At 45.5% G+C, this 18,259-nt stretch overlaps 1 protein-coding gene across 1 annotated transcript in view; it reads right to left on the bottom strand.

Moving 5' to 3' along the window:
• Positions 1-16,986, bottom strand: part of IFT43 (intraflagellar transport 43) — a 46,215-nt gene extending 29,229 nt beyond the window's left edge. The window contains exons 1-3 of the mRNA XM_065840041.2: positions 16,853-16,986; positions 16,248-16,334; positions 1,028-1,095 (exon numbers count right to left, since the gene is read on the bottom strand). Coding sequence (XP_065696113.1) covers positions 1,028-1,095; positions 16,248-16,334; positions 16,853-16,906 — 209 coding nt within the window. The 5' untranslated portion in view covers positions 16,907-16,986. The remainder of the gene's footprint in view (positions 1-1,027; positions 1,096-16,247; positions 16,335-16,852) is intronic.
• Positions 16,987-18,259: the final 1,273 nt, after the last annotated feature.

Genomic DNA, 18,259 nt, shown 5'->3' with positions numbered 1-18,259 from the left:
AGGCTGAGATCTTTATTCCTTTGCTTTACTCCAGTCTCCAGATTTCCAGCTGATTGGTTCTTCAGAGATAGAGTGATAATCTTCCCAGAAAAGTACTGTTTTCCAGAAGGGCTACCCCACAATATAAACCACCTTTCTCACATCCTAAGAACTACTGACTGTGTAGCAGGTTTCTGGGTATCCTCTCCCATCCTCAGGCTTCCAAGAAAGAAAGTACATAACTTTTCCACAAATCAGAGTGCATACAAAGTATACGTTCAGATATATACACTCTTATTACAGGCCTCAATGTATACAAGAAATCTCACACTACCCCATGACTGAGTACTTCAGCTCTGTGAAAAAGAAATGTAACACCAGCATAACTTTACAGCTTGAAAATAACAAACAGCTTGAAACGAAGATATCTCCTCCCAGTCTGTCCTTTAGTTTTCATACCCATTCTATTGCCACATCCAGATATTTCTTCCTTTCCCTTAGGTGTCCTTCATAAGCATCAGGCTTCCCAACCAACACTACAATTTGTATACTTTTTTCCTCCCATCTCTTCTTGCTGACCATATCCATCCATCTCCATTATACCATAACCCTATACACACACAAACATTGACAAATTTCACCTTTACTGTCAAGGTTGATCACTAAATCCTGAACTGTTCATTGCATTCTTGTCAGTGGGGCCCTGTCACGTGTCACTCTCCTGGAAAGGACGCAAGCAGTCAAATCCTTCCTTCCCAGTTCCTGCACTTAACATGCTTATTACATTCTGACTCCTTCCAGCTACTGTACCAGGTAAGGAATACACTGCCTTAGAGCTTCTGAGCTCTGCCAGGCCAGTTTAAGAAGAGCACTGACCAGCAGAACCAAATGAGCAATACTTCAAACATTTTGAAGGAGTTACAATGATATTGGAGACACGCGCCATCTACAAGATCCAGAAAAACCGTTCCAACGCCTGCAACAGCAAAGCCCAACTAGTGATGTTCACTTAATCCATGTCTTAATAAGGAAAGAAGTGAGGACTCACTTGGTAGGTGCCAGTACAGAACCATCTGCCCAGCCTCCTTGCCGGCGTGGGGGTTTAGGTGGTGGACCCTTTAATATGAAGAGAAGAGACAAGTTACAGCCAGTTCCAGTCAAGGCAATTGAGACACCAGGTCCATACAAAGTAATGTAACACTTTACCAAATAACAGATGGAGAGATAGTATTTAAAATGCTGTTTATTCATAAAATAAAAAGAAGAAAAATATTGCAGGACAGGTTTTTAAGTGCCTCTGTAAGCAAAAGATGTATCACTCTAATTGGTACCTTGACAAGTTTCAGGTCACACAACACAGCAGCAGATGAACCCACAGCTGATGCGCTCTCCTGGCAAAATGTGGTTCAGCAGGAACTCATTCATTACTGCCGCCCACATTTCAGTGGGAGGTATCACATGTTACATGTTTCCTAGGGTACAACTCAGCATGTTTTAGACATCCTGTTTTAGATGACACATTGTTCCTAAAAAGTGTCTGCTTTTGTCCACTGCCTAGAACATGAAGCTAGACGCCAAGTTCAGATACAGCCAGACATACCAAACACCTCTAAAGTTAGTTGAGAGTAATCCCACCACTGCCACCACTGAAATGCTAAAGGGGAAGTTCATCTGGAGCTTAAAGACACTCCCTACTGTTTTCTTGCATTGTCTTGTGTGGCACTGCCCTGTGGCAAGAGAAAACAGGAATTCAGCTTGGGGCTTACCAGGGGAATTTTCAAAGTGCAGGGCTATGAATTCCCATCATGTGGGGGCTGCCCGCTGCCTTTGGCAGTTTTGGGCTTGGTTCCCCCTGCCTGAAGCACCTTGTACAGCAGTGGCTTCAGTGTTTTGCATGAGGAGCAGTGGTTAAAGCAGAGGGGCAAGGTGAACCCAGCTGATTAATTTCAGTTTACATAGCTCCTAACTGATGGTGCCCAGTGAGGGAAGATGTGTTACAGGGACCTGTGAAAGGACCATCATGAGAAAGGATGACTGGGTAGAAGATGTCCCAAAGCAGGGAAAAATGGTAGCTGGCAAAGGATTCTAAGCTGAAGCAATGGTGGGAGGACAGGTGGCTCCCACAGTTTTTAATAAGAAATTGAATGAGCTGGGTGACTCCTGAGGATTTTTGACCTGATAGACGAGACCTTGCATGTGTGGTGGGGTCAACCCTGAGCCAAAGCCAAACTACTTCTTGCCACAGATGAGGACAGGGTTGAGCTAACCCCTGATGGTAAGGGTCTCCCGTGTTTGTTTCTTGAAGCAGAAGCATTGTTTGTGAGTGTGGGAAATGAAGAGACCCTGCCAGGGGCAGCCACTGCCTGCTGCAGGGAGGGGGCATGACCCTGCATAGCTCCTTGATAGGAGCAAAAATAGTCATCCTCCAAAAATAAACAGGGACCAGGAATGAGGCAGGAGCTGCAGTCCCAAAATACCAGCTTTCTTCAGCAAAGGGAGCACAGGAGGGCAGAGGGACAGGCAGGGAGCGTGAAATGCAGGAAACAGCCTCCTTATATGGGCTCATCCGCAGGGGACAGAGCTCAGTCGACTGGAATGACCATGTCACATAATGTGAAGCCTTCAGGGGCCCAAGTGAATGGAGTTTTCTGATCTTTAAACGATTCCCCCAGATTCTTAAGATGCCAAACCAGAGAAGAGACTACAGTGCCAAAAAAGGAGCATTTTGAATTCAGTTGGTCTGGACACACCCAGAGTCCAGGAAAAAGGGGAAAAACACACCACATATGGGCGTGCATGCCCACATAAACATCCCTATTCCCATTGTACACACCCCTACCTCAGAAACACACACCCTCCCACACGGATCCTTCCTTTTTCCCTTCTCCCCTCCCTCTGATAGCCAGAAGGCCATGTTCCCAACACCCAGCTGCACAATTCCTCACAAAGGTGCACAGTTACACAAATGTCACCAAAGAACATGGGCCATAAGGCCAAAGGAAAATGCAGTATCTCCAGGCCATTCCGATGCACTGCAATTTAATTCCCATCATCAAAACTAGTCTTCAGATCAAAGATATCTCAAGTGGGGCACTCCAGATCACGGGGTGACGAGAATGACTTCCCCAGTCTTTGCAAAGGGCATGACTCTGTGGCATCTAGGGGTTTGCTTCCAATGTCTTGCCAATGTTATAATGTATTCCCATTGATCATACACACCAGACAACCCTGAATGTCTGTCAGGCCCTGACAAACACCTCACATATACCTACAGGTCTTTTATTCCTCTTGCAATAAACCAGGTAATTCTTTTTGACGTGCCCACAGGAGCACTGGCAACAGGAAAGGCAATGTTAACTGTCACCTGAGGATAAATAGCTTTTCTTTGTTAGTTGCTTGGAAAGTGCTGTAATAAGGTCACATGCCACATGCACTTTTGTCAAGTAAATAAACTTACCTTCATATACTTTCACATTTCCAAAACCTCAGCATAATTTACAATTGAGAATGCAATGTCATGCATTGCCATAATACAGTGACAGGTAGGGATGTTGCAGCTGCAAGCAAGAGCTTGAGCCACAAAGTGGGACGAACAAAAGCCCCAGAGGGAGAAGAGCAGAAACAGAGGACATTGTTCTTCTGTAATGGAGAAAATGTGCTCCTGGACATAGCTTTTTGGTGAAAAAGACTGGGGCTTTAAATTATCACAACCACGTTGGGCAAGATTGTTATGTATGTTCCTAAATACAAAGCTAAGCTATACACCCGAACAGTTTGCTGTTGAACACACCGAGATTCCACCAGCTCCTGACAAGAGTGTTCTCTCAGCTCTTGCTGCTCAGTCTCTTTCACAGCATTAACTAACCACTTGCTTGCTGTGGTTTGCTTTTCCAGTTGTTTTGTCAGTTACTTATCTCCCGAATATTTCTTCTACCTTAGTTCCTGCAGATCATCCACTTTTTCAAAAAATATTGCCATGGTCTGGGCTTTCCATTTTATTTTTCTCAAAAATTCAGTTTACCATTTTGTCACGGCACTTTTCCACCGTTTCTCAGGCCACCTTCCTAGCCAACACTTTCATAATACCACCATAATCAGTATTTTCTCTCTCCCTTTGAAAAATGACTGGCCTGAATTCCATCTCTCCTGCATTAAAGTAGAAACCCTACCTTCTTTATCTGTAGTCACGCCCTTATCAGATGGATGCAGAATTCCAATTTGGCTTCCCCATTAAGGCAGAAATTTCCAGGCTACTTGTCAGATCATGCCTGCAGTTTTGAAGGTGCTACTTGGATATTGCTTCGCCCATGGAAGCAACTACCCTGTGTGTCTCTGGATCCTGAGGGTCCAGCAAAGCCTCTGTTAGGACCTACCACAACACAGATTATGCACATGTTGGGTCCCTCAGATGTTCAGGCAAGTTTGGAAATATGGATTAATTTACCTTAATCAACATGACAACTCCTTTGGAACAGCAAGCAGCCTGTGCAGGGAAGCAGGGATTCAAATGACATTGACAGCATGCAACAGAGGACACATAATTTTTCTGTCAGGTAATACATCTCCTAAAATATGTGGGATTTATGTTCTGCCCAATATACAAACACTGTGGGATTTTATACAGTATGTAGGTGCCTTGTTTTTTTCCAATATTGACCAAGGAGCGGAAAGAAAGAAGTACGGCCAGTCTCAAGATTCCTCTTTCCAACAAGTTGCCTGAGGCTCCCCTGACTGAGGAAAAGCAAATCTCCACAAACATGCCTGATGAATTAGTTTTGACTGCTGCCAATTAAGGAGCTGTAAGTCAAATAGCCCCACTGCTTCCAAGCAGCCACGTAACACTTCCAATCTCAGAGCATATATGATATCAAAAAGGGCTCAACTCCCAGATCTATGCAAACTTCAGCTTTTTGCAAAGAACAACCCATCCCTGGTAGCCTACTTTATCATGTCCACAGATGGTTCAAGCAGTGCATCTGATTTTAATGAATACCCTCCAAGGACTTCTGCATGTCTTAAATGCCTAGCACAAAATACTGGATTTCCATTTCACCCACAAACTGTCCTTCCCCATGGTCACTGACCTTCCTTTACTAGGGAAAGTGCTATTTAGACAGAAAAAGTTCTTAGGGCCTTCAAATACTCTCTGTCATATATGACAGCAGATAAAGGAACAGCTCATATTGTTAAATAGCTAGCAAAAATTTCCTCCCTAAAACAATGGTCAGCTACCCAGTCAGCTTACATGTGCAGCTGCTAGAATTTGGCACCTTAACCTGTTTCAAGAGTGACTGTGCTCCCTTGCATGAAAACACTGAAGCAGCACAAACCAATCTGATTCTCTGAGCAAGGGGTTACCTGGTAGAATCCTCTCACAACCCACAGCTACAGGGAAGCGCCCTTCCAGTCCGCCGAGGCATGAACACCTCTCAAACAGTTTGCTACTACCTTGTGCTACACACTGTCAGACATGCTCACAGCCCTCCCTACCACTCCTACTGTTCTTCTGTTGCCTTCAGGCAGCTCCAGCAGCACTCAAAGCATGAAATACGTGGAAAATATGTGGAAAAGCTTTCGATAAAATTATTTTTGATGGGATTATCCCTAATCCACATCAAGGTAGCCAAGCAGGGAGGATACTACTAGAAGGGCCGGGAAACATGGCTGACTAGAAATGCTATTTCAGTGGATGTCATCACAAGGCTAGGAGATAAGCTCAAAGCTGAAAATAACTGCCCTGCTGGCCAGCCACTCGGGGTGCACGGGAGAGAGGCAGTGCAAGGCCTTGGGGAGCGCCAGGCCATGCAGTGCTGGGGCTCACACTGGGGAAGTTGGCCTAATTAGGGAACAGAAGTTCAGCTGCATTTTTGAGATTCCTCCTGGAGAATCTGGCCAACTTCCAGCTGAGCGGTCCCCAGGAACAGGCTGGGAGTCCAGCACTTCTACGAGTAACAAGACGACCACTGGGAAAAAAGAAGCAATCCCTGTAAAATGGAAGCAGGTAAAAAAAGCCAGTGCTTCCTTGGATGTTGGTTTCCTTCAGTGGAGGGTGTTTATTAGCACAATGCAAGAATCCAAACAGACGACAGAAACTCTGGAACATGGAGGGACAAATTCAGCTCAGCTAAGGACAAGCACGCAGATGGGAGGGCATTCAGTGTGCAACAGCTACAGGAAATTCTGCCTGAGAACCCTCCCAGGTTCTCCGAGATGCCAGTCACTTCAAGAGCTATCTACTGCCAGTCCATCCCACTCTCAATTGCACGCCTAAGTAGGCAAAACCCTGGCAACGTGACGTGTATAAAATGCAGCTAGCCCCTGGTGAGGGCTCTTCCACAAGCTGTACATCACATGGGAGAAGACGATGCTAGAGAAAAACAATGCAGTCAGACTGTAAAGTCTTTGGGATAGGAACTTTTTGTCCCTGTCACACACCAACATTCCCTACATCTTACTGCAATTCAAGTCATAGATACAATAAGGGCAATAAAGGACTGCATTACAATTATACATTACCTTTTAGGTCACGAACTCTCTGAACTAGAGTGGCTGGACAGTGCCTAAACCACTGTGACTATTTTTATACAAACAGGGTCCTCCCGTAAGCCAGTGCTGGGCTCCTCAGCTTCAGGGGATGTGGGGAAGAGCAGCTGGGGGGTGGCTGCTGTGCAAATCCAGACCAGACCAGACAATGCAATCAGAGTTTGGAGCTCTGTGCCAACCACTGAGTGAGGGTAAGAACTGGGTTAGGAAAATACTGCTGATTAAAGGCCCTGATCATGTAAAGCCCCAGGCCATGTCTACACCACAGGTGCAGACACACCTGCGAGCAGGATCCATGTGAGTCAGCTTGAGTCCGGAAAAAGTCTAGCTTTAGGTACTTCTGGTAACCAAGCTGGTACCTCACCAGGTAAAGTGCAGGTTGCTTCTCACTGGGAGATTTCTGTATCACTTGCATTGTATTTTAGGATGCCAATACATTCACTGAGACAACCCCACCAAACTGGGGCACTTTGCAATGTTAAGTCCACAATGGGCTTCACATTTGAGATACTTACACTTTTTTGATAGCTTTTTGTCCAACAAACACTCATTGAAAACAACTGTTCTTGACATGTCGTCTTAACCTAAAAAACAACAGCATACTTTTCCACCCGAATTGTTTTAAAAGCACTAGGAACTAGAACTACAGAAGGGCTGACTTGCCCTCTCTGGAAAGGTCAGATCAGGAAATCCTCTTTCCAGTAGTTGCCTAAAAGCATGTCGTCACGCAAACTTTGAGTGATACAGAGCTACAGAGGTCAGCATCCACCTAGTTAAGAGTCAGAAATCAGGTGCTCTCCCCGCTTTAGTCCATGAAGGACCCTGAGACTACCTATGGCATGTCTACCAAAGGAAAACTAGAGAGAAAGGTCCCAGATGGACTCATTAGGACTGGAACAGATGTCTTCCCACTCAAATGTTGTTGTCTTCAGTTAGAAAGTCCTTCCCTGTGGGCCGAAAATTCTTTCAGTTCCCTTTTGCAAAGCAGAGCAGCCTCAGGAAAAAGGACGAAGGGCCTTCTCAAACCCAGAACCACTCCTAGCTTTGTCATTACATATAATATGCTCTAGGGGAGTGGGAAACATTACTTGATATATCTTACAGGAGGAGGAAGAGGACAATAAAATAATTATCTTCCAGCTTGGAAAGGAGATGGTGGGTTTAATCTTTAAGTTAATGTATAAAGCATGTGGCCTCAACATCAAAATGAACACCTCCATCCCTGAAGGTGCCTGAAGGCAAGGAAAAGCCCTGCTCTGCCGCTGAAGGCTACAAAACACAAGATGGGGGGATCAGGATCACTTACTGCTAGTGCAAGAACATGCGCTCCCAGAGCCCTCAGAGCGGTGCCAGAACTTCACAGAAGGACAGGGTTTCAGACACACTGCAATCCCTGGCCTCTCTTTTACCACCTTAACAGATCCACAGGCCTACCCTGAGATTGTCCACATACTACACAGGCACCTAACAAAGGCTGTGGATTTTGCTATGAAGATAAGGCATCTAAATTCCCCTGTGGATCTGAGTTTAGGGAATCCCCACAGTTCTCCTGCACAGAGCTCTAGCCCTCCTTTCAGAAAGGGACTAAAGCAAACTAGAGGAGGGACCTCCCCAGAGTCTCAAAGCAAATCTGTGGCAAAGCCAGGAAGAGAACCCAGCAAAATCTTGGCTCACAGCCATGTTTGTACTCCTCCTGCCTATTCTGCCTCTGCAAATTAACTGAAATATTAGGATACACCCTTTATTATACCATTGATCAGCCTTACAGTCTTTGGCTAAATGTCCCAGGCAGCCTTGGAAGGAGCAGCCAAATGAGTGATTCAACTGGCAAAAATTCAGATCCAGATGAGTAGTTTGCCAGGGGATGCAAAACAAGTCTCAGAGCAGGCAAATGGCTGGAGGGCAGGACTTCAGCAGGTATGTTCACATCGACAGCCCAAATGGGGCTGTTTGCTAGCATTCCGGCAGCCACACACTATCTTCAGTGCAGTGAGACAAAAGGGACCAAATCCAGAACAGTTCAGATTGTAACACTCAGCAGAGCCCAAAGGGAGTTCAGAGCAGGGTTACATGAGCCATCAGGGGGATGAAGGGGCCAACTTCGGACAAATTATTCAAGAAGCCAAGTATTTCAGCTTGGCCAGGCATGAGTAAGGGAGGGATATACTGCAACAAGTTTTGGATCACACTTTATAATATGAAGTTCCATTAAAAATTGGTTTGGAAAAGACGATATGATTAACAGAAGATTGTAAGCATATAGTATTATAAGTTACAAGCAGCTTACCAATCAGTTCAGATTTCTCAACACTCAGTTAACCATTTTGTTACCCTTCACAAGCATTTAGAAATGGGAAAATACTATACAGTGCAACTGTGATGCTTAAGAGCATAAGCCTGAAGAAAGGGTGCAGGAATTATCCCAACAAGAGGGGTTTCAAAGCAGGGATCACTTGATGCTAAGGAAGATCTCCTTGCCAGGCACCATTGCATAACATCCCTGAAGCAACAACAGTTGCTCATGTGGAAGAGTCACATCAGTTTAGTTATTTTAATGAAATTTAGCAGCCAGGAGCAAGAAGGCGCCTGTGGCATGTGACCAGCCACCACTCAGTACAGCAGACCTTGGAAATCAATGATTTAGGGCACTGTATGGAGGTGGAATTAGTTCCAGCGAAATGACTGTAAGGACTGGCTGGGGGAAGCAGGGTAGTTTAGATCAATTATCAGGAAAGATTCTATTGGGTAACCAGTCTCCAAAACGATACCCATCAGTGGGAGGTCTCTTTGCCTGATAAATGGAAAAGTGCTCTGGGCATAGTCCTGAATCATCCATCACTGACAAATAAACCCAGTGGATTTTTCCTTCAATATCATCTCTAGTACTATCAAGAGAAAATTGAGCTAATCTGAATAGTCTTGACTCCTCGTGATGAACATGCCCTTCTGAGGCCAGAATTAATGAGATGGGTGATACGGGTTTCTTTTCTGGGCTTTAAATTTCACAAACAAATCTCCTGTGTTGCCAGCACTGGGCTGGTGCTTCAGCAGAAGGAATTCAAGAGTACAGGAGAGGATGCTTTAATTGTCTAACATATACAGAGAGCAAATTCTAGCCAGGAAAAACTGGGCAATGCCAATTCCATGGTTAGGAAGAGTGCAGGACAATTAGCCCAAAGACTTTAATAGAAACAGGTACTAGTTCTCAGGTTGTTCTGAAGAGCACCACCCTGGCTTCTAATGCCAACTGAATATTGAGATGTATTTTAGCTTTGATGCAGGATGAGAAAGGATATGCATATTCCTTTTCTCTTTATAACAGGAGCCTGGTAAGGAGCACTAAGACAGCCTATCAAGCACAGATATTAGCATTCCAGTGCTGGTGCAATAAAAAGGAAAGACTCTCAGAAAATACGAAGGCACACATCCTTGTTACTACTGGCTGGCCTTCTCCTCTGGGACACCAGCAAGACTTCATAATCCCTGCAGACAAGTTTTCATGTTATGGGAGCAAGCTAACCATACTGGACAGCAAATCTAGGCTCCGTCAGGTTTTGTTCTCCATTAGTTTATTGCTGCCCTGACTTAAATGAAAATAGAGTATCTTTCCCATGGCCACATATACATCTGTGACCTCAGAACAAGATGCAGCAGCTGATAAGAGTAGATGTTACAAAGATAATTAAAAAAACTGTCAGCAATAGCAACAGAGGATGGTGGAAAGGCACTGCATCTTAGGCAAACTTTGTCTTATTCTCCAGAACAGTCCTCTCTTAAGGTAGCCTGCAGACACATGAGTAGGTTAGTCCTACTAGTCCCCTTCAGAGAAGCCAGTATCCACCTAGAAAGCCTCTAGTCTTACATGGTAAACCTTGTCCTCAGGGTGTTCATCCTAAATTACAGGGGTGTCGAAGTCGTTTTCACCAGGGGCCACATCAACCTCGAGGTTGCCTTCAGAGGGCCGAATGTAATTTTAGGACTGCATAAATGTAGGAGTCCTAAAATTACATTCGGCCCTCTGAAGGCAACAGCGAAGCTGATGTGGCTCCTGGTGAAAATGAGTTTGACACCCTTGCCTTAGAAGAATCAGGCGGGGAAAAGTGAGGAAGAAGTTAAATGGAAGAACTATGGAATAGTTCAATAGTTCAATAGTTCAAAATAGTCTGGAGATTGACATGAATGGCTGTCCTGTAGCACATGCCTTGCAACCTTATTCACTTGAACAAAATACAAAGTTGATCCCACCATAGTCATTTATGCATATACCAATTGTGATACTATAAAGCAGGTCTGTTTGACTGCAATGGCAGGAAAGTTTGCCATCAGACCTTGAAAAGCATACTAAAAAAATCCCAAATTATTCCAGTGGGGTTGTATACTGTAGCAGGCTGCAGCCCGTTTTTCAGGAGCTAGTATTTCTCAAGGTAACCTCGGATCCTCCACTGGGAGCAGCAGCTGTAGCAGTTCGCATCAGACAGGCATAGCTGACAACAGTGTTAGCTTTCATAGGTGAACTTTAGCTAACCCTGTAGGTAAAAGTGAGTAGCTTGGTTATGGGGCAGATGAGTAACTCAAGGAAAGCAGCCTGTTAATCACAGTGAAAGTTGCAAACTGTTTGAGAACCTTTCTGATGAGCAGCCTGCCAGCATCAGCAGTGGCAACAATCAGTTGTTAGGCATCAAATGCAAAAAGGTGGCAATTAAGAACCCAGTCATCTCTATGCTATCCTAGAAATGACAGTGTTCAGAATCACTCAGGGAGACAATGTAGAGTATCCCATGACCCTACACCAGGATGGCTGGAAACACTACTCTAACCCACCTGACTTCTGAACTGCATCATCTCTCCTGTAGCGTAGGGAAGCCATGTGATTCATGAGGTATATCTCTGATTAAAGTGGTTTGGTATCTAAGTCCACTTAGTGTCTGTGCTGTCATTTGATCTTATGGTCTTACCATGACAGGAGCAGAGGGAAGCTATATGCAAGTTAGGGCACCTGGGGTACAGAAGTGTCCATATCAGTGAGCAGCATAAATGAAATCATATTTGCCCAACTGTTAAAATCTGTTGGAAGTGTGTCTTTGTCAGCCAGGGACCCACTTGTTCCCAAATCCTAGAGCAAAAAGGCTTCTGTAGGGCCCAACATGACCTAAGCTTCTCTGGACGTATGGAGCCCAAGTGGTACAGGACTCGCAGTAGCATGGAAAGAACTCCAGCTGGACAACATATGTTGGAAAAGCATTTAAATAATCACTTATTTGAGCAATATTCCATGTGGATTTCACCCTCAGCAACTGATTTGCAATTGTTTATTCACTTGGGTTAGATAACTGAGGCCTATTTAAACGATGTCTGGATATCAGCCTAAAGAATCACTGCCAGGAGTGTTTGTAAACTGGGTGGTGGAAGTCCAAATAGCTGCTTCACGAAATTCCCCAGTGGGAACATCCTTCCGAGATGCAGTGGAGGTGACCCAAACTTTTATCTGTCTATATGAATCTATCCTGAATAAGGTTTTTTTTACAGCACAGAAATGCTCCCTTTTTAACTATCGTTCAAGTACCACAACTACACAGGCAAGCTTGCAAATATCAGGTAGAACAAGAGAAGAACACACTTTCAGAAGTGAAAGCACAGAGCATTTCCCACGGCTTTGGTGAAATGTGGGAAAGAGAACCAGCATAGAACTGTCATGAGTTTTGGGCAAACCCTGATACAAAGCCAAAGTGCTCCTGCCCTACTTGTGTGGAGATATTCTCAACATAGCCTGGAAAACCTTAATCCTTCAGGCTGACATGTTACCTATTAAAGAAGTCTCCACTGAAAGGATCTACAATGTGCTGCCACAGAGACACCAACAACTTTATATTGAGATTGTAAGAGGTAGGAACCAGGGAAGTCTTGAACAAAGCCCCAAGAGAATCCTGCCACTGCAGGATAGAGAAAACAGACTGTGGAAGCAAGATAACATTACAATATTTTTGCATACTTATTTCCTATGGAACAGCAAATAGTTCACTCCTGCTAAGAGAAGACACAGAGAAGGAAAAATTTGCGGATATGTCTTAAAAAAGGGCTTTTCCACTCAGCTCTCCAAGTCAATCTCCTCAAGAGTTCCAATCCTGGCCAAACAGCTTCTTTTGATGGATGTCATCAAGACAGTATTCAGGCTGTTGGATGCAGTGATGTTAGAACCAGGAAAAAGGTTTGAGTTTCATTCTATAAGTGTCCAGAAGTCCTGCAAGGAACAGGCAGCAAAGATCTTCAACAAATCTCATTATATGATCTGCCCCTCCCATTATACAAATAATATGACCAGCTTCAGTTTGTCCAATTTTGTCAGAAACTTGATAGCATCAAGATGAGTAAAAAGTAACACATCAAGCTAGGGGATGGGAAAGGCCTCCCAATGGAAAAATGGATACATTACCCCTCTGAGAATGAATGTTTGAAATGTGGAGTTCTGGCATGCAGCAAGGAGATTATCTCTAGGAATTCCCATTTACAGCATATTCCCCTGAGTGCCCAAGAAGTGCCTGCCGATTTGCTAAGGAGCTCTAAAGGCCAGGAACACTCACAGCCATTGCTGCAGGAAGATGCTGACTGCACCAATTACAGCAAATAATCATGTTCCTTCTTGCCTCGTGAAATAATACATAGCTGCAGTGTTGTTTGTCAGTACTTGTACTTCTGAAAAGGCAGGAATGCTCTGTATGTCAGATAGCAGCCTGAGCTTTGTGACCTTTGGTGAGCCCCTTGAGGAGAGAGAGGTCTAAATCTGAAGGCAATGCAGGTATGTCCACACAGGAATGGGAAGTGCAAATAGAGATTTGGGCAGAGGAATTACAGATACAAATTATTGTGGGAAATATATACACACAACAGGCACTGAAAAGATACTAAGGTATACTGTTTTCTTACAACTTAAGGGAAGTATATATGGCTAAAAGGCACCAGAGATTGCAGTTGTCCTATAGGGAAGGAGGTTTTAACAACACATTTGTGAGTGAAAACACATAGTTGAGGAGATGTACCCTTGTGTGTACTCTCTTTCAGAAGACAGAGTCCAGGTCAATGAGAGATCAGCAGTAATCTGCTAAGATCTATGCTCCAAGTCAGATGATTTGCACATTGACTTCAAAGCAAAGATCTTTTTAATTATGTTAAATGAGTTGTTCACTGCTGGAAGTGAAGTTCCTTGTAATAAGCCCAAATGTTGTAACATAGGTAGACAAGTACTTTTTGCTTCCTTCAAGCAAGCTGCTCTGACTGGAAAACACTTCCTGGATGGTTCTCAGTGTCACTAATAAGAACCAAACAATAGCACAAATGGTATGTTTATAGAAATTTGAGCTGGGTGGAAAACTGGTGGCTTGACATGTAATTAAAAAAAAAAAAAAAGGCAAGATGAATCTTAAATCAGTTTTAAAACTCTAAGAACTACTGGGGGCTGAATCACCATACTGAATGTGAAACTGCACATGAAAGTGTGAATATAGCAAATGTTTAAGATGAACCTATTTGTCTTCAAAATCAGTAAAAAGAATAAAACCTCGTATCCTGAAATTATTATAATTACATGGGGCCTCCTCCACTACTGCCAGTTCCAGAAAAAAAGTACTATTTTTTTATTTTGCATTTCTTTGAGGATGGTTCCTTGAAAAGGTTTCAAGATGACCAGATGGCTGAATGAGACATCCATCGTAACAGCTGACCCCATACCTTGGAGGCAACCCAAGGCCAAGATTCCAGAAAAGTTAATAGTGATTGCCAATCTACAGTGAAGGAAAAAACTGTATTAGTTCTCACTTTGGTACCAAATATGATAGTGTATAAGAAGCCTCCAATTCTGGAGCAGAAGAAAAGGCTGAGGATTATTTATAGTGGATTTTGTCATTTCTCCAGTAGTTGCAAGGTTTTCAGTTAACAGCAACATTTAGCAACAAAGACCTGCCTGAAGAGAGACTACTGACACAAAGGGTTCTTCCTGGTGGTTAGGATCCAGTAAAAACATATTCGAACCTTGTAAGGCATGGAAGGCCTCACCCTTCTGCTGCAGAAAAGCTCACTGCTTTCAAACAGAAGATTGTAGCTATTTCTTAGTCTCTCCAGGGGTGCCCAAGGACTGGAGCCTTTATGATCTCTTCCCAGCCATTTTAAGGGCTACGATGCAAGACACACCAAGTACAACTGCCGTTACTTACAGTCAGTCATCATCACACCCTGGTCTCTTTCTAACCAGAGAATCAATCCATGAGCTAGAACAGCCAGTTCCAGTACAAGAACAATCTGACAGTAGGCCACCCTAATCTGGAGGCTAACCAAGGATTACACCCACTTGAACTACCAGCTGGTTTCCTTAAGACCTCCTTCAGCTATGAGCCCATGGTTATTTCGATTTCTTAAATTACACTGTCTGCAAACTACCTCACAGATGCTCTCCTCAACTTCTATAGCATACCTGGCAGTGGAGAATGCATAGGTGGGAGATTATTCTTTTTTATGCCTACTTAAAGAAAAAAGGAGTAAAAGAAGCCTATTCTATGAGGTGTTACTATAAGCTAAGCCATTAGGGTGTCTTTTCAACAGCACTGCAGGGAGTCCAAGGAAATATCCCCCACAAAACCATTCCAGTACACATGGCTGAGACACAAGTACTTGGTTTAACTGAGTTTTGTCATGGCACAGAGGATCAGGGAGCAGCCGCTCCCTAGACAGAAGCTCCCAGGGCTCTGAGCACAGTAGCATGAAGCACAGTTGGTGCCAGCGTGGCTGGGTTTGCAATGTAAAGAAGCCAGGAATATAGTGTGCTGGAGACTACAACTGGCATTGCAAAAAGCAAGTATCATCTCATTTAAATAAATATCACTAAGGTGGAAGTCTGAAGAGCCCCTCTGCCTCTGAAGGTGTCAGGGAGCAAAATCTGTATGTCACTTCCTGGCAGGTCCTCCTTCCAGCAGGAGATGCCTGTGGAGAAGCCATGCTAACATCAGAGAGCAAACTTCCAGGTAGAATTTGAGCATCTGCAGCACCAAGCAAGGAAGTGAATCAAAAGGGTCCAGGGTATTAGAGGATGTTGCCTCACTCTCCTGGGAAAGAGGGGTTCCAGACCACCTCTACTTTTTGAAGATGAGATGTAGTGACAGAATATTCTCTGAGCAAAAGTTTTCTTCAAAGCCAAGTGGGAACTGAGTTTGCATATTATTACCCACAAGACAAAGTCTCAGATGTTGCAAAGCATGACGGCTGTAGCCTGTGCATGGAGGAAAGGAAGAAGCGCGTCACTATACAGGACTTAATACTGACCATCTCAGATACTGTACTCTGGCCCTAGCAAAAGCAAAGTGCAAAAGTAAGGCATCTGCTCACCTGTATTCTGTTTTGCTACCATAGAGTGTGGCAAAAGTAGTCACAAAATTATATGCCCACTCGTATTCCCATGGAAGGTACCCATGTACAAGAGGGAGAGGCCCAAGTCCTGTTTGATGCTATTTTCCACACCTCACATGTGAGAAACGGTGCCCCAGATATGACCCTATGTGAAAACTACACATCATGCAGAGGGCAGCGCCAGGAAAGGGACAAGGCATTCACATGGGTCCCAACGCTAAGGACAAACTTCAAAGGACTGAGCACACTGCACAAGAAGGAATCTCAGAAGAAATGAATTCTCCACTGGAGACACCAGCAGGATTACAGACAGGTTCTCCTGACAGGACACCCACCTCTCCAGCAACAGGTGAGGGATTCTTCCTGCTGAGGTTTTCATCTGGAAAGAAGTCCTGGTGGGCTCTACTGCCCATCTTTAGTACCTGTAGCAGAGGGGGAAACGCAAAGGAGCAAAGGGCACACGGTTACTGACAAAGCTGCATCGGAGCAGGGGAAAATCTGCAAGCGACAGCTCTGTGGTCACGCTGTGCCCTGCAATGAGACACGTTCCCCTAAACAGTGCGAAAGCATCACCAGCCGCAGGTGTTGACCCCGCGGCCGCTGCGTGGGTCACACTCCCCGGTCGCCCCCGCGGGCTGCGCAGCCCTTCCTGCCACACGGAGTCCCACAGCAGCCGAACCCCCCGGCGGAGCCCAAGGGAAAGCGCGGGCAGGCCTCCCGGGGGCGGACTACACCGTGTACCCGCTCCGCCGCCGTGCGGTGCGGGCTGCGCCCCCCAAGCCCAGCCCTGAAGCTGCCCCGGCCGCGCTCGCCCGCTCGTGTCCGAATGGACGGCGGTTCCGGACCCCAGAGTCGCAGCTCGGAGGGACGGGGCTGCCCCGGCCCCGCGGCCGCTAACGGCCAGCTCGGAACGGCCTGGCCGCGGCCCGGGCACGCTCACCCCGGCGACTCCCCCACGCCGCGGTGCCTCCGCTCGCTCCTCCTCAGCCTCCATCCGCCGCCGCCGCCGGTGCTTCCGGCAGACAGCCCGCCCCCGGCCCCGGCAACCGCCGCTCGCCGGGGCCGCGCCGCTGACCCCCCCAGCCCCGCGGGCCTGCGCCTTCTGGCACCGCGTCCGCCCCGGGTGTGGTCCCCACGGAGCCTGGTCTGCCCGCGGGGGGCGCCCGGCCTCTCCCCTGCCCGCCGCCTTCCCGCGGGCCCGGCCCAGGAGCAGGGGCAGCCGGCGGGCCGCACAGCTCAGACAGACCGGCTCACCAGAGGCTGCGTGTTGCTGCCGAACAGCCGGGAGTGAATCGCAGTGCTGGGGGCTCTTGGTAGCCATATAAATATATCCAACCCCGTTAGCGATCTTAAAATCTTGGCCTAACGGTGGCAGCGGGGCTACAATTTCTCAGCACAATACGTCATGTAAATACTCTTTTATCAGTTTTTAATTTCACGCGCAGTTGGGGTAGGTTGAAAACAGCCTGCCACTCTGTCTTCTCCAGATCTTCACTGTATACACTATATTCCAGCTAAGGCAGATAATCCCAGCCCTGTAGATGTGCCTCCTCAAAGAGGGTTTTGCCAAGTCTCCTGATGGCTTCTGATGCTCTTCCCAATTCTCTCTAGCTCTTCAATGCTGCTTTCCAGATAAGACAGCCGGTCCCCGGAGCACTCGCTGGGGGCAGCCCCAAGGGGCAAATATAAGTGCAACAATCACTACACATATGCCTCTCACATAAGTTGTGCAGAGATTTCCACTGAGCTGCATAAAACGACCCCTGATCCCTTTCTTGGCTGGACAGATGTATAGATTAATTGTAAATAGATCTGGTTTTAGCTCCTCATTTTAAATACACATTCAGTTCTCCAGTGCCTTGTCTATTTGCCTGTATTTTTCTGGTATCTCGGACATTCCTCACAATCTTCACCTAAATAATTGCCATCCATTTATTCTGCTGCTACAATCAAGAACTGCACCACACAAACTATTCTGTTAACACTTTGCATGATGAAAATTGGCTCTGTAACCTAAAGTTTTAAGCCTTCCAGGAATATCTTCCACTAAAGGCACCAGATCTCTCTCCATACCTGCTTAGCTTTAGTAGAAGCTCATGGTCTGGCTGAAGAACTTTAACAAGTTTAATAAATTGCGTCAAATACTTCTCCTTTTTTCCATTCCTTACTGACATTTTCAAGTAGTTGTGCTGTGATTGTGATGATCTAAGGATTAAGTGAAATAAGACTTGTGGGGAGAAGTAATAACTTTTTATTAGACCAACTGATATAGCTGGAAAAAAAACAAAAACAAAACACCAAACAAACAAACAAACAAAAAAAAAAGGGAAGTGTTCCTATGCCTGAA

This window comes from Patagioenas fasciata, chromosome 5 (assembly GCF_037038585.1).
Source record: "Patagioenas fasciata isolate bPatFas1 chromosome 5, bPatFas1.hap1, whole genome shotgun sequence".
NCBI lineage: Eukaryota > Metazoa > Chordata > Aves > Columbiformes > Columbidae > Patagioenas > Patagioenas fasciata.
This window is presented reverse-complemented; position numbering and strand designations above follow the sequence as displayed.